This window comes from Barbus barbus, assembly GCF_936440315.1.
Source record: "Barbus barbus genome assembly, chromosome: 30".
NCBI lineage: Eukaryota > Metazoa > Chordata > Actinopteri > Cypriniformes > Cyprinidae > Barbus > Barbus barbus.
Window position 1 is genome coordinate 28,270,196 of NC_136758.1, and position 25,040 is coordinate 28,295,235.

The 25,040-nt window shown below is 35.4% G+C and overlaps 2 protein-coding genes across 2 annotated transcripts; one reads left to right on the forward strand and one right to left on the reverse strand.

The window, feature by feature from the left end:
- Nucleotides 1–787: 787 nt before the first annotated feature.
- Nucleotides 788–16,780, forward strand: xgb (x globin; the record flags this gene model as incomplete). The annotated part of the gene is made up of 5 exons (XM_079386623.1): nucleotides 788–957; nucleotides 10,134–10,241; nucleotides 13,954–14,074; nucleotides 14,998–15,078; nucleotides 16,658–16,780. 5 exons carry the CDS (start codon nucleotides 788–790, stop codon nucleotides 16,778–16,780), a joined length of 603 nt encoding a protein of 200 aa, XP_079242749.1.
- On the reverse strand, nucleotides 16,740–24,074 carry LOC306850768 (signal recognition particle 14 kDa protein-like). Its single transcript, XM_079386624.1, has 5 exons — nucleotides 23,981–24,074; nucleotides 21,709–21,781; nucleotides 21,029–21,141; nucleotides 17,688–17,720; nucleotides 16,740–17,499 (listed from the first exon to the last, which is right to left on the reverse strand). The coding sequence occupies exons 1-5, from the start codon at nucleotides 24,002–24,004 to the stop codon at nucleotides 17,413–17,415; spliced, it is 330 nt and encodes a 109-aa protein (XP_079242750.1). The 5' UTR covers nucleotides 24,005–24,074; the 3' UTR covers nucleotides 16,740–17,412.
- Between the last annotated feature and the right edge of the window lie 966 nt (nucleotides 24,075–25,040).

Consider the following 25,040-nt stretch of genomic DNA (forward strand, 5'->3'; position numbering starts at 1 on the left):
TTTGAATGGATATATGGAGGCATATACCTTTTTGAAAGCAAGAAATTATTAAACAGATGCTTTTATATACTTCCAGGCATTTATTACAATAACAATCCTCCTGGACCAACACCCAAAATGTTGGAATAATTACCTTTTTTGATTTTGAAGTCTCTTCTGCTCACCAAGGCTGCATTAATTTGATTGAAATGCATTTTATTTCAATTTCAAATAACTGTCTTCTATATGAATATACCTTAATATGTAATTTATTCCTGTGATCAAATCTGAATTTTCAGCATCATTACTCCAGTCTTTAGTGTCACATGATCCTAAGAGAGACAGTACTAGAATAGATTAGATAGAAACTGCAATATGCATTCATTATATCTTTGCATATTTTCATAAATAATCGTAAAATTGTATAATTCATTATTATGCATCTATTATTCAATATTTATAGGAATAAATGTTTGCACAACCATCATAGAAAGTGTTAGAGTTATTTGACATTAAGCAATTAATTGAAAATATCTATATAATTTTTCATTAAATACTGTAGGCCTAGTTAAAGACTAAAAATAGTCTACAGATGATCTTTTCCACGATGTTGTTGTTGTTGATTGATGATGATGATGATGATGAAGATGGACTCCTCCCCTCCCACGGAGCAGGTCTCAGGTTCTCAGTCTGTCGCTGAAGGTCTGACTCTGACAGTCATGGAGAAAGAAGCAGGGTGACTCAGACAGCTAGAGACACACGACTTGACTGACAGCTAACCAGCATCGGTTTATCTGAGAGCGTCAGGATGGGCTGCGCGATCTCTGGATCCGGATTGACTCCGAGAACAGCAGAGAACAGAAACACTGAGGATGAAGCCCCAGCGAGACTCACTCCGGATCACATCCAGCTCATCAAAGAGTCCTGGAAAGTCATCCAGGAGGACATCGCCAAAGTGGGAATAATCATGTTTGTCCGGTGAGAGTTTTCTTGTGAATTATTGCATTTTACTCGACTCCGGATTATTTGTAGAGCGTCTTTCGTAACATACAAGCATTTAAAACAGCTTTACAGAACATGCATGTTTCATCTTATGCATTAAAGTCAAAACAAATCATTGTGTTGCACGTTGAGTGCAATATATTATATCGATATATTACGTCATGTCTCGTCCAAACCGAACTGGAGTAAAACACGCTTTTTACTTCATAGCTTAGCTATATTTTTATTTTATTTTTTTATTCATTTTGTGTAGTCTCTTGACATTGTAAATTATATTTATTATAGTTATATAATATAACTATTATATATATATATATATATATATATATATATATATATATATATATATATATATATATATATATATATTGTTTTTTAGTATCATTTATAAATATTTTTTTATTAAACTTGAAATTCACTTATTTTTACATTTTTTGCTTTCTTTTTAATTTATGTACAATATGTCTAGTTTTTATTAATTTAATTTCACTTTGAGTTCTTTTAGTACTTTAAGTTAAACTAAAAAAAGAAATAAAATGCTGAAATAAAATAAGGCTATTAAATAAGGCTAATAATTTTAAATATTTTATTTCCGTTAATGTTTATTTCAAGTAAAAAAAAAACAGTTTTCTATGGTTTATATATATACACAGGTGCTGGTCATAAAATTAGAATCAAAAAGTGAAACTTGTATATTAGATTGATATATTTCAAATGTTTATTTCCTTTAATTTTGATGATTATAACTGGCAACTAATGAAAGTCCCAAATTCAGTATCTCAGAAAATTAGAATATTGTGAAACTGTTCAATATTGAAGACCCCTGGTGCCACACTCTAATCAGCTAATTAACTCCAAACACCTGCAAAAGCCTTTAAATGGTCTCTCAGTCTAGTTCTGTAGGCTACACAATCACGGGGAAGACTGCTGACTTGACAGTTGTCCAAAAGACCACCATTGACACCTTGCACAAGGAGGGCAACACACAAAAGGTCATTGCTAAAGAGGCTAAAAGACAAAAAGGACTGGACTGCTGCTGAGTGGTCCAAAGTTATGTTCATTTTGCATTTCCTTTGGAAATCAAGGTCCCAGAGTCTGGAGGAAGAGAGGAGAGGCACATAATCCACGTTGCTTGAGGTCCAGTGTAAAGTTTCCACAGTCATTGATGGTTTGGGGTGCCATGTCATCTGCTGGTGTTGGTCCATTGTGTTTTCTGAGGTCCAAGGTCAACGCAGCCGTCTACCAGGAAGTTTTAGAGCACTTCATGCTTCCTGCTGCTGACCAACTTTATGGAGATGCAGATTTCATTTTCCAACAGGACTTGGCACCTGCACACACTGCCAAAGCTACCAGTACCTGGTTTAAGGACCATGGTATCCCTGTTCTTGATTGGCCAGCAAACTCGCCTGACCTTAACCCCATAGAAAACCTATGGGGTATTGAGAAGAGGAAGATGCAATACGCCAGACCCAACAATTGAGAAGAGCTGAAGGCCACTATCAGAGCAACATGGGCTCTCATAACACCTGAGCAGTGCCACAGACTGATCGACTCCATGCCATGCCGCATTGCTGCAGTAATCCAGGCCAAAGGAGCCCCAACTAAATATTGAGTGCTGTACATGCTCATACTTTTCATGTTCATACTTTTCAGTTGGCCAACATTTCTAAAAGTCTTTTTTTTTTGCATCGGTCTTAATTGATATTCTAATTTTCTGAGATACTGAATTTGGGACTTTCATTAGTTGTCAGTTATAATCATCAAAATTAAAGGAAATAAACATTTGAAATATATCAGTCTGTGTGTAATGAATGAATCTAATATACAAGTTTCACTTTTTGAATGGTATTACTGAAATAAATCAACTTTTTCATGATATTCTAATTTTATGACCAGCACCTGCGTGTGTGTGTGTATAAGTGGATCAAAGAAGTTAATTTTTAAAAGTTAAGCTGTCCTAAGACAAGAACACTTTTAGGTTTTAGGACCACTTTAATGAAAGGTTTTGATCCACTTCAAATGTTGACTACTGTGTGGAAGATGACCTGTGTGTGTCCGTGTGTGTGTGTGTGTGTGTGTGTGTCCATCCGTGTGTGTGTGTGTGTGTGTGTGTGTCCATCCGTGTGTGTGTCTGTGTGTGTGTCCCTATTAGGACCCAAAAAACAGTAAGGGTCATTTTTTTATGATCGGACAATATTTGTCTGAGATACAACTATTTGAAAATCTGGAATCTGAGGGAGCAAAAAAATCTAAATATTGAGAAAATCTCCTTTAAAGTTGTTCAAATTAAGTTCTTAGCAATGCATATTACTAATCAAAAATGAAATTTTGATATATTTAGGATAGGAAATTTCCAAAATATCTTCATGGAAGATGATCTTTACTTAATATCCTCATGATTTTTGGCATAAAAGATAAATGTATAATTTTGACCCATACAATGTATTGTTGTCTATTGCTACAAATATACCTGTGCTACTGATGACTGCTTTTGTGCTCCAGGGATACACACACACACACTATATATATATATATTAGTATATATTTTTAACATTTTTCATTTAACATGTTGATCCTATAGTGGAGCAAATTGTCACAATGTATCAACAACTTGAAATATGATATACTTACTGAAAAATGATATACTTTCTAGTCATCTTCCATAAGATGTTGTAATGTATTATAGTCTATTTAATGGCTAGATTTATAAAAAAACATTCAGATCATTGTTGATAAATGCCATCTGAAAGATTGACTTCAGAATATCTGTCTAAAACACCAAAACTCAGATGATCTGTGCCATTGTAAAGGAATATGAGTTTTTCCTCTTGGTTACGTTTCATGCATCATGGAAAAAGTACAATGTGCAAAGCTGAATAGTGAAAAAAGTGCAAAGGGAACAGCTGAATCAGACTGAATCTGGTGAAAATAATGATTCAGAAGCAGCTTTCAGTCTCTAGAGAGCTGAGGATCTATTAATATCCACACAAACATCAGGTGCACCACAGCTCTTTTGTGCTAAAATACACAATTATTATAGACTTTCTAGATGTCTATGAGCATCTTTAGAAAGAGTTTAATTCTGTTTGGTTTAAAGTGAAATGCTTTTCGTTCAGACAGTGGCTTGAATGCATCATATATCCAGAGATTGAGAAAGGTCTCTTTGAGTTTGTCTAATATTTCATTGATTGTTTTATTGATCTGCATCTGAGTGGCTCTCATTATTGTGTTGTTGTTGTTGCTTAATGAATTGATTCAATCTCCTTTCTGACTCTTAAAAACTTTTAAACATCGACTGTGAAAACGAGCATCTCTTGGCAGCTTATTTTAGCATTTTGTCAGTAAATTGAGTCTTTTCTGGGCTTATTGCAGACCAGTCATTTTTTCCTGGTATTATATTAATGGATAAAAAAGCAGTGATGTCTTTCCGAACACATTAGGACACATTCATTTATCAGGAAACAGGACATTTGCTGCTAATGTAAGAGATTGATTTGTGAAACGCTGCTGTTTGTGAGTGAAACAGCTGTTATTATGAAGATAAATCTGCAAAACACAATCTCATTTATACCTTTGAAAAGTTTCAAACTTTTGTGTGAACTGCGTGTGTGCGTGAGTGTGTGTGTGTGTGTGTGTGTGTTTGCGCGCGTGAGTGTGCGTGTGTGCGTGAGTGTGTGTGTGTGTGTGTGTTTGCGCGCGTGAGTGTGTGTGTGCGTGAGTGTGTGTGTGCGTGAGTGAGTGTGTGCGTTAGTGTGCGTGAGTGTGCGCGTGTGCGTGAGTGTGCGCGTGTGAGTGAGTGTGTGTGTGTGCGTGTGCGTGAGTGTGCGTGTGTGTGATCAATTTAAAGCATCCTTGCTAAATAACAGTATTAATTTATATAATTTCTTTCCAATATATATATATATATATATATATATACTGACTCCAAGCTTTTGAATGTTTATAGTGTATAAATGCTGTTCTTTGGATATTTTTATTCATCAAGGAATCCTGAAAAAAATCGACTCAACTGTTTTAAATATTGATGATAATAATAATAATAATAAATGTTTCTTGAGCAGCAAATCAGAATATTAGAATGATTGGTGAGCAGAAGAATAACTTTTGACTGGTTTTGACCCGGCAAGCCCAGATCCTCGCTCCGCGTGAGCATGTTCTGCGAACTGTTATGATGAATATTCCCCTGGCTGTGCTGGTCATTGCACACCTCCAGTTTATCACGCGCTGGAAACACGGTTTGCTTTACTGAATGCCCGCTCCATATCGAACAAGGCACTTTATCTGGGAGACTTGTTCACAAACGCAAATCTTGATTTTATGGCCCTTACTGAGACGTGGCAGCGGGAACTTGAATTTTCTCATTTAAATGAACTGTGTCCTTCGGATTTCTCCGTGTTTGGAACTCCACGGGTTGCTCGGCGAGGAGGAGGCCTCGCGCTCATCCACAGAAACTGTTTTCGCTGTAGGCTTATGAAGCCGGAGCCCTTTAATTCATTCGAGCTACAAATGACAAAGGTTGGAAATACTGATTTCTTTTATTGTATTTTACTTTACCGACCTCCTGGTCCTGCACGAGAGTTCTTAGATGAGTTCTCTGAGTTTTTATCTACTATTATTAAATTAGACAATGTTTTAATTCTTGGTGATTTTAATTTTCACATTGACGACCCCTCTTGTTAGCGTCTGAGTTTTTAACACTCACAGACTCTTTTAACTTAAAACAACATGTTTCTGGTCCTACACACAAAAAAGGCCACACTTTAGACCTTGTTTTCTCCTTTGGCCTAGACATAAATTGTCTGAATGTTGTGGATGTTCATGTGTCTGACCATTACTGTGTTTATTTTAATGTGTCTTGTAAGGTGGTCAGAAATGCTCATAAAGCGATGTCCCAAAGGCGTATTATAAATCAAACTGTTGTTGAACAGTTCTCAGAATTGTTTCAGCCCGAGTTTATTGATTGTAATGATACATCACTCCTTGTTAAGCATTTTAATGACCAGTGCCAGTCTGTTCTGGACATAGTGGCACCTGTAAAGCAAAAAAAACTTCTCCTAAAAATCTTTGTTCCTGGTTAAATGAGGAGATTGCTTCCTTTAGGAGAACATGTCGCAAGGTAGAGCGCTTATGGAAATCCACTAATTTGGAAGTGCACAGACTACATTTAAGGGAGCTGATTGCATCACTAAATGAAATGATGAAGCAGGCCAGATCTATGTATTTCTCTGATCTTGTAAATCAGAATAAGAGAAACCCCAAAGTTGTCTTTGATACCATTCAGAACCTTGTTTTACCATCATCTCCACTGATACCCATTTATACCATTGATGATAGCAATAGATTTTTAAAATACTTTGTAAATAAGGTTAATGAGATCAGAGCAAGTGTAAAACCATCTGATGAGAGCACCACGGCTGTAGTTTCTCCAAATTCCTCCTGGGATAGCTTTTCTATTGTCTCATTAGATGATGTCTTGGTCTTACTTAAAAAAATGAAGCCATCCTCAAGCCCATTGGATATATTACCAACCTCTTTGTTTTTCAAAGTGATTGATCTTGTTATTCCTTTTGTCGTCAAAACAATTAACTTGTCACTTTCCACTGGGATTGTCCCAAATTTTTATAAACAGGCAGCGATAAGCCCCATCTTAAAAAAAGCCCAATTTGGACCCAGCGGAGCCTAGTAATTATAGGCCAATATCAAAACTGCCCTTTCTCTCAAAAATCTTGGAGAAGGTAGTAGCTGAGCAGCTAACAGGTTTTTTAAGTAAAAATGATCTTTTGGATAAGTATCAGTCTGGTTTTAGAAAGATGTGCCCTCCTCAAAGTGTCTAATGAAGTACAGATGGCTGCTGACTCTGGAAGGTACACTGTATTGGTTTTATTGGATTTATCATCAGCTTTTGATACAGTGAACCACAAAATACTGTTGAATAGATTGAAACAAGAGTTTGGTATTGTTGGGTCTGTTTTAAAGTGGTTTTCCTCTTACTTGAGTGACAGAACATTTTCTGTTTATGTAAATGGTATACTGTCTGATGCCACTCCACTCTTGTATGGTGTACCCCAGGGTTCTGTCTTAGGTCCACTTTTGTTTGTAATGTACATTAGCCCTTTGGGAAAAAATTTGAGCCATTTTAAGAATGTGTCATATCATTTTTATGCTGATGATTTACAGTTGTATTGCTCGTTTAATGACACTGAGTTCCACAAACTAACAGATTTGTTGGATAGTATTTCTTGTGTTAAATCGTGGCTTGCTAGTAACTGTCTCCAATTAAATTCAGAAAAGACTGAAACTCTAATTGTTGCCCCAGATAACAAAATCCCAACAATCCTCCAACACCTTGGTTCTCTGAGCTCAACTGTCCAGTCGAGTCTCAGAAATCTTGGCGTTTGGTTTGACCAGTCAATGTCTTTGGACTACCATTCTAGACTTCTGGTCAGAAATTGTTTTTATCATTTAAGAAATATTGCTAAATTGAGGTCAATTTTATCGAACTCTGATGTTGAGATGGTTATCCATGCTTTTATTTCGTCATGTCTACATTATTGTAACTCTCTTTTTACTAATTTCAACAAATCTGCTTTAAACCGTCTTCAAATGGTTCAAAATGCCGTGGCAAGGCTTTTAACAGCAGAAGGACACACATCACACCCATTTTATCTTCCCTACACTGGCTACCCATCAAATTTCGAATTGATTTTAAAATATTAGTCTTAACTTTTAGAGCTTTAAATGGTCAGTCCCCACAATACATTGCTGATTTGTTGCTTCCCTACTCCCCAGGCCGTGCCCTTCGATCCGTAGGCCAGAGTCTTTTATTGGTCCCAAAGACTCGCTATAAAACCCGGGGTGACCGGTCCTTTCAGGTTGTAGCCCCCAGACTGTGGAATGCTCTGCCCCTGTCCCTCCGTGTGGCCGACTCTGTCGATTCTTTTAAAAAGCAACTAAAGACATTGTTATTTCAACAAGCTTTTAGTTGACTGGGCTTTATTGCCTTTTAATTTAAATTGTATAAATCTAAGTTTTATTTTGTATGATTGCACTTTTTAAAGCACTTTGTGATTGTATCTGTGAAAAGCGCTCTATAAATAAACTTTACTTACTTATATTTGTAACAACTGAATAATTTGTATTAACACGCACCCACCCACTTAGTGCTTTTTTTTTTTTTTAAGGTTTGGACCACTGCCCCTCAAAATGTCTGTGCACAGCCCTGAATGACATTATGATGTTTTTATGTTTGATTTACAATAAGTGTCCAGATACTGTAAATATCAGACATAGTCCTCATATAAGCTCATGAAATTTCTCATTAAGTGGCTCCTGTAACCATGGTGATTATGAACCAGCTTGTGAGAAGATGTCTGAGGTGTGTGTGTGTGCGTGTGTGTGCGTGTGTGTGTGTGTGCGTGTTTTTCCGAGGAGCTTCTATTCCAGGTTTCAGATCCTGCTGTGGCAAACGCTGCTGTGTGAACCGCCAGAGAAACTCATTATCGTTCCACAGGAGACCAGAAGAACCCAGCACTGATGTCATTCTCTGCTCTTCCTCCTCACTGTAGACTGTGGCTTGTTGTGTTTTTGGATTCTTAATCAAACTAAAATCACCAAAAATTACACTAGAAAAACAACAACAGGTAAAATAGTCAATATGTATCACTGAAGAAATTCCTCTGCAGTGAATGGGTGCCGTCAGAATGAGAGTCTAAACAGCTGATCAAAACATCACAATCTTTTGTTTCAGCTTTTGTCTTCTCAAGATGTTTTCTGATGGACTGGAGTGGTGTGGATTATTGTGATGTTTTTATCAGCTGTTTGGACTCTCATTCTGACGGCACCCATTCACTGCAGAGCATCCATTGCTGAGACACTGATGCAGAGACACATTTCTACAAACCTGATGAAGAAACACACTCATCCTGATCTTGGATGGCCTGAGAAAAGCACATTTTCAGCTAATTTTTGAAACTGTATTGAACTATATTTTAGAAAATGGTAAAGAAAAGTTAAAGTTAGTGAAGAGAAGATCTCTGATGACGGATATCGTGTGTTCTTTGGGTTTTTCCTTCAGGGTTGAATGATAATCCTCCTTTTCATCTGCAGCGTTTTATGATGCATCTTCATCATAACAGCTGTTTTCACAGACAAAAACTGCAGCGTCTTCCTTTCTTTCATAAACACCATTTCTCAAAAAATAAATCTGTTACTTCAGCAGCAAATGTTCTCGCTGCTGACAAATGAATGTCATGAACTCATGAACATCAGATTCTCCTCAAACTCGCGATGCGCTGATGTTCCTCAGTCAGTTTGTGTGATGTAGGTCACTCAGTCGTGCCCTTGCTAGTGTGGAAAACCAGGAACATCCCTTAGTGAAACTGTCCAGAGTATATTATGAAAACTAGAAGTGTTAGTAGATCATTATAAAGCAGCACATGTGCCATGACATATATTCACACAGTCATTCTGTATTAAGTCTTGCCCCGGCACAAACAGGGAACGTTCTCAGAATGTTGACCAAAACAGTCTATCAGTGATGCTACAATAGCACTGCTCTCAGGAAACGCTTGTTATTTCTGAGCTGTGATTGTAGCGGCTGACTGTCTGTTGTCTCGTGTTGTCTTTGTAACAGGTTGTTTGCGACGGGTGATTGTCTGTTGTCTTGGTAACAGGTTGTTTGAGATGGCTGATTGTCTGTTGTCTTGGTGACAGGTTGTTTGAGACGGCTGATTGTCTGTTGTCTTGGTGACGGGTTGTTTGAGACGGCTGATTGTCTGTTGTCTTGGTGACGGGTTGTTTGAGACGGCTGATTGTCTGTTGTCTTGGTGACGGGTTGTTTGAGACGGCTGATTGTCTGTTGTCTTGGTGACGGGTTGTTTGAGACGGCTGATTGTCTGTTGTCTTGGTGACGGGTTGTTTGAGACGGCTGATTGTCTGTTGTCTTGGTGACGGGTTGTTTGAGACGGCTGATTGTCTGTTGTCTTGGTGACGGGTTGTTTGAGACGGCTGATTGTCTGTTGTCTTGGTGACAGGTTGTTTGAGACGGCTGATTGTCTGTTGTCTTGGTAACAGGTTGTTTGAGATGACTGATTGTCTGTTGTCTTGGTAACAGGTTGTTTGAGATGACTGATTGTCTGTTGTCTTGGTAACAGGTTGTTTGAGACGCATCCAGAGTGTAAAGACGTCTTCTTCCTGTTTCGGGATGTGGAGGATCTGGAGAGGTTACGCACCAGCAGGGAGCTTCGTGCCCACGGCCTGCGGTCAGTATGCAGCCGCACACACACTTACTAGTGCTCGAGGGCTCATTCAGAGTCACAAACACTTATCTTGACTGCAGTGTGTTTGTGTGTGCGCCCTTGAATGATAACTAGGCCTGTCAATTCAATTTAAAATTAAATTCATGTTTTGTTATTAATCGCAAGCTTTTTCTTGTGGCAAAGAACCCAAGTAATCTTTTAAAATTATAAATGTGTGAGTGTGTGTATATATGTACAGTGGTGGCCAAAATTGTTAGAACACTTGGTTTCAGTTGTTTTTGTTGAATTTGCCATTACAATACCCATAAAACATAGTGACACTATTCCAGAGAGATGTGCTGCTGTAATTCCTGCACAAGGTGGACATTTTCAGATCTGTCAGGTGTTCTAATCATTTTGGCCACCGCTGTACACACACACACACACACACACGCGCGTTATGTTTCTATGTTTTATGGGGACATTTGGTGTAATGGTTTTTCTACTGTACAAACTGTATTTTCTATCATCCTACACCTAACCCTACCCCTTACACAACACTTTCTGCATTTTTAGATTTTAAAAACTTAATTTTGTGATTTTATAAGCTTGTTTCCTCATGAGGACCTAAAAATAAATGTCCCATAACCACATTTGGTCCCCATAACGTCATAGATACCAGGTACACACACACACACACACAATTCCTATAGTGTATTTCTTTTTTATATAAATAAAACATACAGAAATACTTCAGTATACAGACATATGATAAATGTCTGTGTATACATTTATTTTCTACTGGCATTGAATCCAATTAATCTTTTCTTAAAATTTTCTGGGAAAAAATATTTGTTTATTTGTTTGTTTATTAATATGTTCCTGTAAAAATATAGTGGGTTTATTTATTTATTTATACAGCAATTTAATAAATGGTTATGTTGAACCAAATTAATATTTTCTCAAATTCTCTGGGGGAAAAAAATAATTATATAATTTATTAATTTATTAATATTAATTATTTATTCATACAGCAATGTAAAACATTTCATATATTACTGTTAAAATATAGTACATGTATTTAAGTGTTTATTTATACTACAATATAATAAATGTATCAGCAAATAACTTGAAATATGTTTAAAAATACCACAAATGCTTATTTACTTGCATTCATTCAGAGACTTTTATCCAAAGCAACTACAACCGAGGAACATCACAAGAACATGAAAACCTAGAAGTGAAATGCAGAACAGACTGAAAAGATTTCTTATTAAATAAATGAATAAATAACTAGTTGTTGTTGCAATAAGTGCTTGGGTGTGTGGTTGTGCTTCATGAAATCAGTGCAGGCTTTTATGAGCATCAGTATAAAGGCATTAGAAGGGTGATTCATGTCTGGTGTTCATTAGGGAGCAGAAATAACGAGCCATTACAGATCATGATAGAAAGAGCTTTGGATTCGTTCGCACAGCAGGACGAGAGAAAAACAAACGAGAGGCGACGTTCTGCTTTATTAGTGAGAGACGTGACACTTTCCATTAGCTTTGATTGACACACACACATGTGACACACACACATCCACATGTGTTTATCCAAGAGTCTGAATACTGGAAATGGTGTAGGTTTTACCGCGGTACCACCATAGTACTTTTCTGTAAGGGATGCACCTACAAGTACAATGACATCAAAACACACGCTTTAATAATGCAAGGATTATAACAAACAAAACTACAGAAGCATTGGGCCATCAGATCATCTGACTGTAGAACACTACCTTACACCGCCAGTAGTCAAATAAGAATTCATTTCTGTCTCCATCTCAATCCATTCTTATGTAAACTGTCACACATACTAATATATTTAGTAATATTTATTTTATTACTTTTTATTTAATTTTTATTCATTCATTTCAAAATATGGTGCATTGTTTATATTTATATACATATACAGTAATCATCATAATCTGACAATTATTTATTTATGATAAATGTGTGTGTGCATATATATATATATATATATATATATATATGTATGTATATGTGTATTTATTAGTTTGTTTGTGTGTGTGTAAATAATCATCATTATCTTTTTTTACTTAATTTTTAACAAATATTTTTTTAAATCACAAATAAATAAAATGTCTATAATAAAAATAATAAAAAATTCAAAATAATGAATTCATGGGTTTATTTATACAGCTATATATATATATATATATATATATATATATATATATATATATATATATATATAAATGCATTATTGTGACATTTTATTTTATATATATATATATATATATATATATATATATATATATATATATATATATATATATATATATATATATACATATCATTACAATCAGACTTTTATTTAATTTTTAACAAATATTTTTTAAATCACAAATAATTAAATAATTTAAATGTCTATATAAAATGTCAGTCATTTCGAAATATAGTGCATATTTTTATTTATATCATATGTATTGTTTTTACATTTTCAAAAATAATTTTTGAATTATTTAAATTTATATTGATTAATTTACTGCCATATATCAGTAGTTTGATGCATTAATTACCATAATCTGAATAATCCAGTCTTCCACTAACTAATATAGCTAGTTCATTAGTCTAACTGTATCTGTTTATAGCTGTCAAGCAACTAATAAACCAGTGTGCATTAATATCAAATGTGTGAGTTTATGTGAGTCTGTAATAAAACATGTTTCCAGTGTTTGGAATGCTAAGAGACACTTGAGTCTGTAAAATGATGTTTACTATTATTATCGGATCCACTCACGCAGCACCAATTACCGGAAACACCGGAGCGGATCCGTGTGGCTTTAAAGGCCAAGTGGCTGTTGAGCGGCGGACTGAGAGGAAGAGGAGGAGGATGCTCATTGATGATGATGATGACAGTGTGTGTTTGTAACGAGGTCGCGCTGCTCGCTCTTCACAGCATGCAAACACACGGATGCGCTGATCTGATTGGTCTGATTGTCAGAGGCATGCTGGGATTCACACTCAACTCTATCAGCTCAGGGAAACATTAGTGACCCTGGTGTAGTATGGAGTCAATTCAGGGCCAAATATATGTGCAAAAGAATTGAAGTATGGCAAAAGAAACGTTTTGCCAAGGAAAATGAAAGTATTGAGAAAAATAAATGTGCTGTTTGCAAACCAAAATAAAGAATTGAAAAATATAAATAAACCAGAGCAAAAGCAATGACTTTGCAACAAATATTTTGCATGGCAATAGCTCTTAATTTATTTGCAACACCGCTTTTATTTTGTGTTTCAGACAAGAGTGAGCTCGCAATAGAGATGTACAAAGGGAAAAAACGGTATTGTGAGCTCACACTTGACTGAAATGCAAAATAAAAGCGGCATTGCAAATAAATTAGGAGCTATGGCCATGGAAATATGTGCTTCATTTATATTTTGAAATTTTGGTTTGCAAAACTTCTTTTTTTCTTGCAATAATTCATTTTCTTTTGCAATTCTTTATTTTTGTTTGCAAAAATCACATTTACATTTTTCTCAATACTTTCATTTTCCTTTGCAAAACTTTTATTTTGTTTTGCAATAGCCTAGTTCAATTCTTTTGCACATGTATTCGGCCCTGAATTGACTCCACAGTGTTTGCTAACACTGTTAAACATGTTTTGTAACGCAGACATCTGATGAATTCTGTGTTTAGTAGTGAAACGAGCTGTTTTGTGCTGTTTTGACAGCGTGATGTCGTTCATCGAGAAGAGCGTCGCCAGACTCGATCAGCTCGAGCGCTTAGAGACTCTGGCACGGGAACTCGGCAAGAGCCACTTCCGCTACAACGCGCCGCCCAAGTACTATGGGGTAAAAATCATTTCAAACACATTATTTCTGTGCATGGATTTATTACAAGGAAAAATACATTTAAATCATTTTTTTTAAACATTAAATTATGATATAAAATTGAATTCAATAAAATTGACATACAAGCATCACATTTTCACATGTATAAAAATAAATAAAAAATTATTTAATAATTATAATATTTATTTATAGCAGTTAACAGTTATTTTTACCAAAGGATGTTTTCGGTGCAGTTCGTCTGTCTTTTTCCCCACGTATATTTTATGGTGAAATTATTCTGATCATGGATCTCCTGTGGAATTATAAAAAAAAAAATGTAAATAGTTTTTTTTCTATAGAACAATAGTCCTTTGTAGTGTTTGTTTGTTTATTTGCTCGTATTTGGCTGTTGAACGTTTGTGATTATTTTTATTTTTACCTTTTTTTTATGCCTTTGTCCTTTTTTATATGCATATTTTATGTAACTGGTGAAAATTGTTGTTTTGTGTTTCACAGTCTTTTGTATTTATTTTAGTTATTTATTAGTCATTAGCTAGTGATCGCTGTTAAGTTATATAAATATTATTTGTTTTTTCATTTGCTTTTGTTTCTGATGGAAGCTCCATGATCAGATCAATATTTACCAAATAAATATACAGCTGATACAAAAATCTAAAAGTTTGTCCATAAGTAATAATCGATGCATTGATTGCATAATTCTATAAGACACATAAATCTGGGTTTGATCACTTCATTGAAATGGCAAATTCTACATGAATATAACTCATTTCTGAAGTCCTGAATTTTTGTTGTCAATATTTTGAATTTCTGTTTTTACTTTAATTTTGAAGCTTTAGTCATTTTACCTTTTTGTCATAAATACAATAAATAAAATATTTAAATAGTTTTATTGTTCGTGAACTGTGAGTGTGGTTGTGTTTCAGTATGTGGGAGCCGAGTTCATCTGTGCTGTTCGGCCGGTTTTGAAGGACAGATGGACGCCTGAGCTGGAGCAGGCCTGGAAGGTAATAAAGACCAACTCTAGTCAGTCCAGAGAGTAAAGTATTAACCCCTTTACAAACCTCCAGAGGTTCTTCCTCAGCATGAGAGTCTGTGAAGCGCTGCTGATGATGATTGTACTCTTCCTCTCACTCATTTCCGTCAGCTAGCTCAATTATTTGGTTTGTCTCATGGTTTTGTCTTCTGCATCATGTGACGTCTGGATGACTGATCTTTAGTTCTCGAGGTTTTTCCCTCACCGCAGCTTCATCTCGAGTTGTTCTGTTGACCAGGTTCACCACAAAAGCTCTTAAGAAAGTTTGATTCAATTCGAAGACATTTAGAAGAATTGGGCTAAAGTCATCGGTTCTCTTAATATTTTCTTAAGGTTAACATTGAATTTTTCTTAAGAATGAAAATTACTTTTTTTTTCTGTTTTCTGATTATTTTAGTATCATTACTATTATATTTTTTGTTAATGAATTAAATTTTTATATTTTCACTTTTTTTGGTGTTTTTGTCAATTTTATTAGCTTTTTCTGTCTTTATGGATATTTAGTTTAGTTTTTTTTTTTTTTTACTTAGTTTTAGTTATTTTGTACTTCAAGTTAAACTAAAGAAATATTGCCTTGGCAACTAAATTAAATAGTGATAATATATTTTTTCTCATTTCATGTATGCACATTTCATATTTCAACATTTTTTAACATGAACTATAGTAACCCTGTTCTGTCCCTTGTCTAATGCAAGTCTCAATATATTTCCATATATTAACCTTTTTTTTTTTTAAATATTAAGTACTTTAATAATTTTCTGAATGTAAATTCATGAACCAAGAAATTAACATTTTTAAAAGCACACAAATGTTCCTAAGTTTTGTCTTTATTTTTTTAAGTAATATTTTGGTTATATAACAGATGTTTAAATTGCTGTTTTTGTGTGTTTCTCTTTAAATGCAAATGAGCTATTGTTAGTAATTTGAACCATCCAGTAACAGAACAGCTGGCCATCTACATACTATTATACTATAATAATTTGTGAACTGCTTTAGGCTTTTGTAATAAAAATGGCAAAGTTGGCATTGAATAATTTCTGAGCATTTGTAGATTGATGTTTAAAGGAATGGTCCAAGTTAAATACAGGTTATGCTGTCATTATCGATACAATAAATAGTATTAAGTCTTTAATTTATTACTATTTTCATTATTAATTCAAAGTAATTTTTTGTGGCATTTGCCTCCATTATAAGAATGTGTTTAAGCCAGAATATTTGGTCATTTTTCTCAAATCCTGAAATACTTGGTATTTTGCTGGTCTTTAAGCATCTTTGATATACTGTAGTTTTTAATATTTTCAACTTTTTTTCAGGTTTTAAATGTTTAAACAGTTTTAGTTTATATCATTTTTTATGAGTTATTTTGGTACTTTTTCCATTTACAGTCATGAAATATTTTCTCATATTCCCTCACACAGCAGCAGGATAATAGGTTACATTTTGAAATGACCTGTTTTTAAGGTTATTGAATATTTACACATTTTCTGGATGCACATGTGGTATTTCATTAAGAGCTGAACTCGTCAGTGGTTGTGCTTCTTCCTCTCCAGACGCTGTTCCAGTACGTGACGGGCATCATGAAGGATGGTTATCTGGAAGAAGAGCGGAGCAAACGCAACCACACGCTGACGTCCAGCAAAGAGCGACCGGACAAGAGCAACACGGCCATTTAATCTCACAGACCTGATGTGTACATACTGTATTTATTTCATCGTTTCGTTTTATACAGTGCACAAGCTTCATGTCTCTTCTGAAGATGTTATCTGTACAAGATCGTGATTCTCAGTCCAAACGTCTTTGGGATTTTCTCATGATCAAACCAGTGAATAAATGTTCTTTTATTTGCAAAATCTACAAGGGTGGTCAAAGAAGACATGCTTTATAAAAACTCCACTGTTAGACCTCAAAAACTTTCACCAAAGGAGTCTTTCAAACTTAATATCTTGTTCAGTAAAATGAGAAAACAAACAGTGGAGAACTGAAATATTACAACAGGAGGAGAAAGTTACTGACCATATAAACACTTTTCTAAATCAAAATATGGCTTGAAATATAAACTGATGGACTCCAGACCAAACACAGCGCATCTCATCTTCACCTACAGAACTAGCTCATTAAACCTAGTATTTATTAGTAAACGTAGCTCTGCGTCATGGTTTGGTTGGTTGTGGATGAGCAGAAGTGGAAGGTTGGCAGGTTTTCAGACGTGCAGCCAGAGCCGCCCGCCGCAGGGGATGATGGGAAGGTGGCGTGGCACTGCTGAGTGTTAGATCAGATGAATACACCTCTCCTTTACTGTCCATCACTATGTGGCTTTAGTTTTCTTGCTTTTATTCTTTTTGTCTTTCTTTTTCAAGCCGTCCATGTGCGCTCGCAGCAAGTTTGAATACGCCTGCAAAACAAACACGTCCGCTTCAGCTGAAACACTTCTGACCGCTACAGAAACAACATGTTATAATCAATATAACGACATTATACAAATATAAGGGATGATAGATACAGAATACTGTAAACAATTCAGTGATCTGATTTAATATATAAAATGATATAAAGCTGTGTGAACTAAATATTGCAACTCACCATTTGAAATTTTATTACTTCTTTGGTGCTGATCTGAAAGACACATTAAAACAGATGTTAAATAATATACAGCTTCTTCTGGAACAAAAATCTATGGGAGCCCGTTTCCGCCAATTAATAAAAAATAAAACAAGGTAATTGCGACTTTTTCATCTCACAATTCGGACTTTTTTTCTCAGAATTCTGACTTTTATTTTGAAGGTTTCCTGATAGAAGCTGCCTCAAACTCAGAACTATAAAGAAATGAAGACTGTTGTGTCTGAAAGCCCGGCGGTAATGGTACGGTCCAGCCGCGAGCGCAAAACACAGAAATGGAGAATAATGAGTCATTTTTATGTTTGTTCAAAAATCATTGAACAAATTGAACAAAGCACTGCAAAGCCTTACATGTAGAGTGGTTTAATGGTGCGAGAAAGTCAGAGTTGTGAGATATAAACGCGCAATTACGAGAAAAAATTTACGCAATTTACCTTTATTTTTTATTCGTTGGCGGAAACGGGCTTCTATAGATATCACTTATAAATGACAATAAAACACAAAAACAGAGTAAATTAAAACTGAAGTGACAAGAAATCTGATTCAAAAAAATTCTAACAATTTAACATTTTTATAAAAAATAAAATCAAAAACAAAGTGAAACGCCTATAAAATAGCTCAAAATAAATACAGAAAATAGAGGGGAGAGACAAATATAAATAAGCAGCACTGACTCAACCAATGGTATTATAATAAAAAATTAATAACCAATTGTTGAAATACCATACATGTGGCAATATTTAAGGAGATAAACACGTGGAAATAAATATAATTAAAAACCATCTAAAATAGTTAGAGAATAAAACTGTAAAAATAATACAAATAAATGGGAGAGAAAAATATAAGAATATAAGAATAAATACAAAAATAAACAATTGTTGAAATAAATGTGGTAATATTTAAATATGGAAATAAATACACGGGGAAAAATAAATAAAAGATTACAAATAAATACAGAAAACAACTAACAATAAAAACGTAATTGAAGTAAATGAATGGGAACAAGTAATCCAGAAAGAATTAATGAAAAAAACATCATTTATTTATGCACCTATTTATTTATAAATTGAGCAGGTTTGGTCCTGTTTGGGAATTTCTGAAATTGAGATATTACACACTTCAGGGATCCGTTCTTCTTATGTGGCTAACGCAGTTAGCTGGATTCGATTGTTGCTGATTTCACTTGATCTTGAATCATTTGGTTCTTCGAAGCTCATTCTGGACTTGCTGTCATAGCAACAGGTCCGTAAGCTGAAACCGGCTCGGGAGCAGCTTACTAAACAGGATTAGATCGCATCTTTTTAAAATCTGTCCCACACACTGCTACTTTATTACAAGAGAACCCTACTGGTCCAGGGACAGTTATTATTTAAAAATTAATTAGAAAACAGTATAATAATGTTGTGTAGTCTATAATACTATAGACACAGCCAGTTTTACTCATTGAAAGATTTATTCGTCATGAAATAATGACTTCATAATTGTATTATGTCTTACACACATGCCCTACAGTTCATCTGAGTCATGCATTAATTTGAGTGATGGCAGATATTATGGCAGAGGCTTGATGGAGCGCAGGACCCTTAACTTTCATTAATGCTGTCACATAACACATCTGTTTCAAAGATCAAATTAAATTAATTGCTCATTTACACTGAAATTAAAATGTAAAGCCAATACAAATATTAGAAATTGTGAATATAAATAATAATATTAAAATAAAAATAGTGCACATTTTATTTATCCATTGTTTATTTATCCACTGTTTCCTTATAAAGTTTTTTGTCAGGTGTCTTTTTTAATTATATGAAGTTATTGTGTTGCTGATCATGGTTTGGAGTATCGCTACATCTGCCCTTTTCAGGGAACACGAGAATGCGCTAAAGTCCAGGGCCCGTATTCATAAAGTTTCTAAGAATCCTCTCAGAAAACTCTTAATTTAGCTTAAAAACTTTTACGTAGGAGTCTTAGCTTAAGAGTGATTCGGGACCGATCTGAGAGCAACTCTGAGTAAGGAAAAGACAAAAACTTTCATCTTAGTGAGGAGGCGGGGTTGACCCCGTTGCTATATATGACACAATCTTTTGAAGACTGTGATTGGTTGGTTGTCAAGAAGGAAATAAAAGAGTGCTTTTAAGAGTAGGGTATATTATAAGCCTTCACTTTGAAATTACAGGCGGAATTTTTCCTCTCGCTCTTTCTCTCACACACACACACATTATATATGTATATATATTCTTTATTTTTTATTTACGATGCTGTCATACTTACAGAGCCGGCGCCAGGGCACCTCCATCGGGGGGCATTTAAATTACTAGGGGGGGGGGGGCACAAATCACGTTGTGTGTGTGTGTGTGTGTGTCGGGGGTCTGCAATCTGTGATCTCGTGCAGCTGCTGACGCTCGCTAAAGCGGGCAATCGCATTATGTGCGCTGTTTTATCGGTACTTTCGCTTTCAAAATCGATCGCGTTCAGCAAGGAGGGGAGAGGATGGAAAGTGGGGGGGCACAGTAACTCGTTTGGGGGCCTTGGCGCCGGCCCTGCATATTTACTGTGTTTTATAGGAAATGAACAGAGACATATAAGCCTAATAAGTGCTGTAACAGACCCAAATCATCACTGCTGCATAGTTGCATTTTTCCAGCTGCCAAATATGTTAATGTAGTGATTTCTGGCGCTATGGCAATTCTGCGTGGTGTCTGAGATGTTAGCATGTCTTTAATAAGATCGGTCACAAACATGATCCCTGGACGATCTAATGTGTAGTGTCTTATTAACTCACTGTCATGCATTGTGTGCAACACATTTCTTCTCCCTCTTCATTTTCGTCCATTTTCTCTGCTGTTAAAGAAACTCTTAAGCCCTTAAAAGTCCTCGTCCATACTCCTAACAAGTTTGACCTTAAGACCTCTTTTAAGGGTTAAGATGCTTTCTGAATTACTTTTTTCTTTACTAGGATTTTTTCTTTAATTTTAAGAGTAAACGCCCACATTTCTAAGAATTTTCTTAGAATTTTGTCACTAGGAGCTACTTTTTGCATTAAAATTCTTCATGAATACGGGCCCAGATATTTTAATCAAATCCGCAAACTCGTTTGAAGAACCAAATTGGCCAGAGATCAGTTATCACGATTAGAAGATCTGGCATCTTTCAGATCATCTCAGATTTATTGAGCGATGTATGAAGAACAACATAACAATATAACAGTATGTTTTAGTACCAGTGTGAGTCAATCAGTCTTCAGGTTAATACACACACACACACACACACACACACACACGTGTGACTGAATGCTATCTTCTCACCACTGTGCTGATTTTGGTCTTGCCTTCTGACGCTCTGATGAGACATTTGTTGTCGGCCGGTTCAAACGTCTCTGGACGGCCTTTTCTGGGGACCGGCTTCGTTCTGCCGTCATCTGCAGATGAAAATCATCATTTAATATATCAACAAAACAGTGACGAACTCAACATGTCAATGCATTTATCTCATTAAAACTATAAACAATTTTGTTAATTGAAATAAAGCAGAAATAAATAGAAATATTAGATGAAAAACTTGAATGGGGGGGGGGGGGGGGCTAAAACAAAAAATAATGTAAACCTAAATAGCAAGATTACAACATTGCAAAAAAATTAAAATTTTATAGATATTTTATTCAAACACACATTTAACATTTTCAATTTAAGTTTAATTTGTTTTTCAGTATAAAATAAAAATCCAAAATATAGAAAATAATATAAAAATATTAAAGTAAATATTTAGCAAAAAATATACTTAATTCTTTTTAATTATATTTTACTATATGAATATGAATTATTTTAAAATATAAACATTTTTAAAATATTATTATAAGTTTTAATATAAATTTTAAAAAAAATGTGTATACACAACACTAAAATAGCACTGGCATTATCTCAGATCTGATGCATTCAAACATAGTGGGAACTGAATAAAATTAATCTAATAACTGAGATGAACATACATTTCTTTAAAGTGATGACAACGCTGCCAGTGGTCCTGCACTTCTGGAACAGCCGAGTGAGTTCAGTCAGAAACTACAGAGAGAGAGAGAGTGACACCGAGAGAGAGAGAGAGAGAGAGAGTGGAGAGAGAGAGACACCGAGAGAGAGAGAGAGAGAGAGAGGAGAGAGAGGAGAGAGAGAGAGAGAGAGGAGAGAGAGAGAGAGAGAGAGACACAGAGAGAGAGAGAGAGAGAGCGAGAGAGAGAGAGAGAGAGAGAGAGAGAGAGGAGAGAGAGAGAGAGAGAGAGACACAGAGAGAGATTACTGCACAAATCAAACAGAGTTACATCACTCGTTGGCAAACCCAGACACAACAACAGAGTAAAATGCAATGCTATTCGGCCCTAAAGAGAGAGTACAGTATGGCAGAGTATCTGTACACAGAGTCAGATAAGAAGCTGAGAAGCACATTGAGCAGATACAGACTCAGCGGACACAAGCTGATGATAGAGACCCCGGAGCAGAGATTGTGTTCACACTGTGATCTGAATCAGACGGAAACAGAACTGCACTTCCTCACAGAATGCTCCAAATACACAGATACAGACAGTGTTCTCTGATCAAATACAGCAGATCCATCCCACATTTAAAACTCTTTCAAACCAGGAGAAACTACCCTATCTGTTAGGAGAACACAAGAACTGCTGTGTGTTTGTCTGCCTGTCACCATAGAAGAGAAAACACTCAATCTGCCCTGATCTGATGTTTCCAGCACATCTACATTATATTACACCATATATTATATTATATTACTTAGATGGACATTTTGCCTCTGTAAATCTGTCTAATCCCTTATCTTATTTTATTTTCATTTCTAGTTTATATACACTTACATTAGTAATTCATTTTGTACTACATGCTAAATACATTTATACATTATTAAGGGCCAAGTACCGAAGGTGCGTAGGCACCTATTGTAATCGTTAGCGTTCTTCTTTTTCCATTTCTTCCGCCGAAAGTCAATGGCAGCCCATAGAACCGATTGCAGGAAAGTTGTAAAATTTGGCACACTGATAGATGATAGTGTCAATAGTAACCACAGCAAATTTGGAGTCTCTATCTCTAACTCTCTAGCGCCACCACTTGTCCAAAATTTTGAAATGCTAATAACTTTTGAACCGTAACAAAATTAAAATTATGTTTTTCCTCTGAATCCTTGGCTCAAGCCGAGTTGAATCAAGTCCAAAATTTAAAAAATCGCATGGTTTAGTTTTTTTACTATCTTCAATTGTTCATAAAAGCTACTTTGTCGAACTGGTCCTAGACGGTTCGTCCGATTCTCACCAAAATTGGCTCAGATCATCAACAGACCATGTTGACCGCTGATGTGCTTGGCCCAGTCATTACTGCTTGCAGCTATATTTATTATTATTCTTTGTGTTAATATATATATATGCACTATTTGTAAGCAGCCCAGCTGCAATTGCTTTGGCAATACAAATGTATAGTTTTTGTCATGCCAATAAAACACACTTGAATTGAATTGAGAGAGAGAGAGATTTATTCTTCAATATTTATTAGATGAAAAACAAGATTGTATCTTAATAGCAGAAAGATACATTGATGCCTGTCACAAAAAGAGGGAGGAGTCAACAAATCAGTGATGCAAACACACAGAATTTTAAATTGTTCATAGAATTCTATAATTCACAGAATTGATTTGTTCTATTTTATTTAATTATATATACACATACATGTATTTTTTTTATACATATCTGTTTCTGTTCTAGAGTCAATGTAAACACTATGCTTTGGTAATGCATTGTAAGAATTGTCATCCAATAAAGCATTAAACTGAACAGAGAGAGAGTCCACATTAATCAAACAAACACAATTAGTGCATGTAGTTCATTAGTATTTCACTGTAACGCGCTTATTGAGCTCCTCTACAGCTGTAGCTCAACTTCACAAACTACTGACTCGTTTAATAGCACTTTTAATAACATTCATAGTTTATTGTGATCATAAACGAATTACTGAGATTAGAAAAAAGCAGAAATGTCTGTGAAGATTAAAAGATATCTGTTAACCTAAACCTGTAAGCTGAACATTATTTACAGTAATAATAAGATAATAGTTTGATATGAGCTGAAATCAGTGTTTGTGCTTTAGCTTGCTAACGCGTTTCAACTCGACGCCGCTCGATTAAACACGGAAACTCGGAATCTGTCGCGCAGAGCGTGAACATTATCGACTGATAAACGCTGAAAGTGAGATATAAAGTGATCTTACCGCGTCGTTTTCTAATAACACCATGTCTCGAGCGATGAATGAACTGCTAACAGTGTGATTAGAACACGTCGCTCAGCTGCACTGAAGCGCCGCCCCTTCCTGCGCGGCGTCACGTGACGTCACTATCGCCCTCTAGCGGCGCCAGATCTGGTCTTATTAATTATGATTAAATGTTGATGCTAAACGAGCTGTTATGTTATTTGGTTTTAAAGCATTACTAGTTGCTATAGTTTATAAATGTTCTATGTAGTATTTTTTCACAGGAATTAGTTTTATAATATAAACCAGTTAATGTAAGGGATAATGTGTCTGTCAGAAACTGACCAAAAGTCACTGAAATTACATGGTAACCAGTGTGTGTGTATAATTCTAACTATGAAAACACTAATACTTCTATCTAGTTTGGTATTTACCTATGAATCCTGCTAAATTTTCACATTTTAATCCTGTCTCGCACTCGATGTTAAACATAGTGTCCAGTTTCAGATCAACCCCTTGCTCTCTTGACGTTATAACATCTTCGCTGATAAAGGAAGTTTTACAGACAAGTTTAGTTCCATCTTATTTTAAACATGCAGTGGTTCATCCGCTGCTTAAGAAAGCAAATCTGGATCCAGTTGATCTGAACAATTATAGACCTATTTCAAAACTGCCATTCTTATCAAAAGTATTGGAGAAAGCTGTTTTAAATCAGTTATCACCTTACTTAATTGAGAAGAATATATTGGATCCCTTTCAGTCATAGATTGGTTTGAATGCTATTTTCCTGCGAGGAGTTTCTCTGTGGAGAGAGTTCAGTCTCTGGTGGGGTGCCACAGGGCTCCATCTTGGGCCCAATTTTGTTTACTTTATATATGCTCCCACTTCGTTACATTTTTGAGTTTCACAAGGTCCCATATCACATTTATGCGGATGATACCCAGTTGTACATGTCAATCAAACCTGGGTCACAGTTCTTATCCGACTTGCTTGCGTAAACGACATCAAAAACTGGATGGGTGATCATTTTCTTCTGTTAAATGAGAACAAGACTGAAGTCATTCTATTTGGCTCCCCTCAT

What these genes read in the sequence shown, in the direction of transcription:
- LOC306850768 (XM_079386624.1), bottom strand. Translation starts at nt 24,004, where the DNA reads ATGGTGTTATTAGAAAACGACGCG. An exon ending in TGTTATTAGAAAACGACGCG is followed by an intron (nt 21,782 to 23,980) that starts GTAAGATCACTT and finishes CTCTCTCTGTAG; the next exon opens with TTTCTGACTGAACTCACTCG. An exon ending in TGTCATCACTTTAAAGAAAT is followed by an intron (nt 21,142 to 21,708) that starts GTATGTTCATCT and finishes TTTCATCTGCAG; the next exon opens with ATGACGGCAGAACGAAGCCG.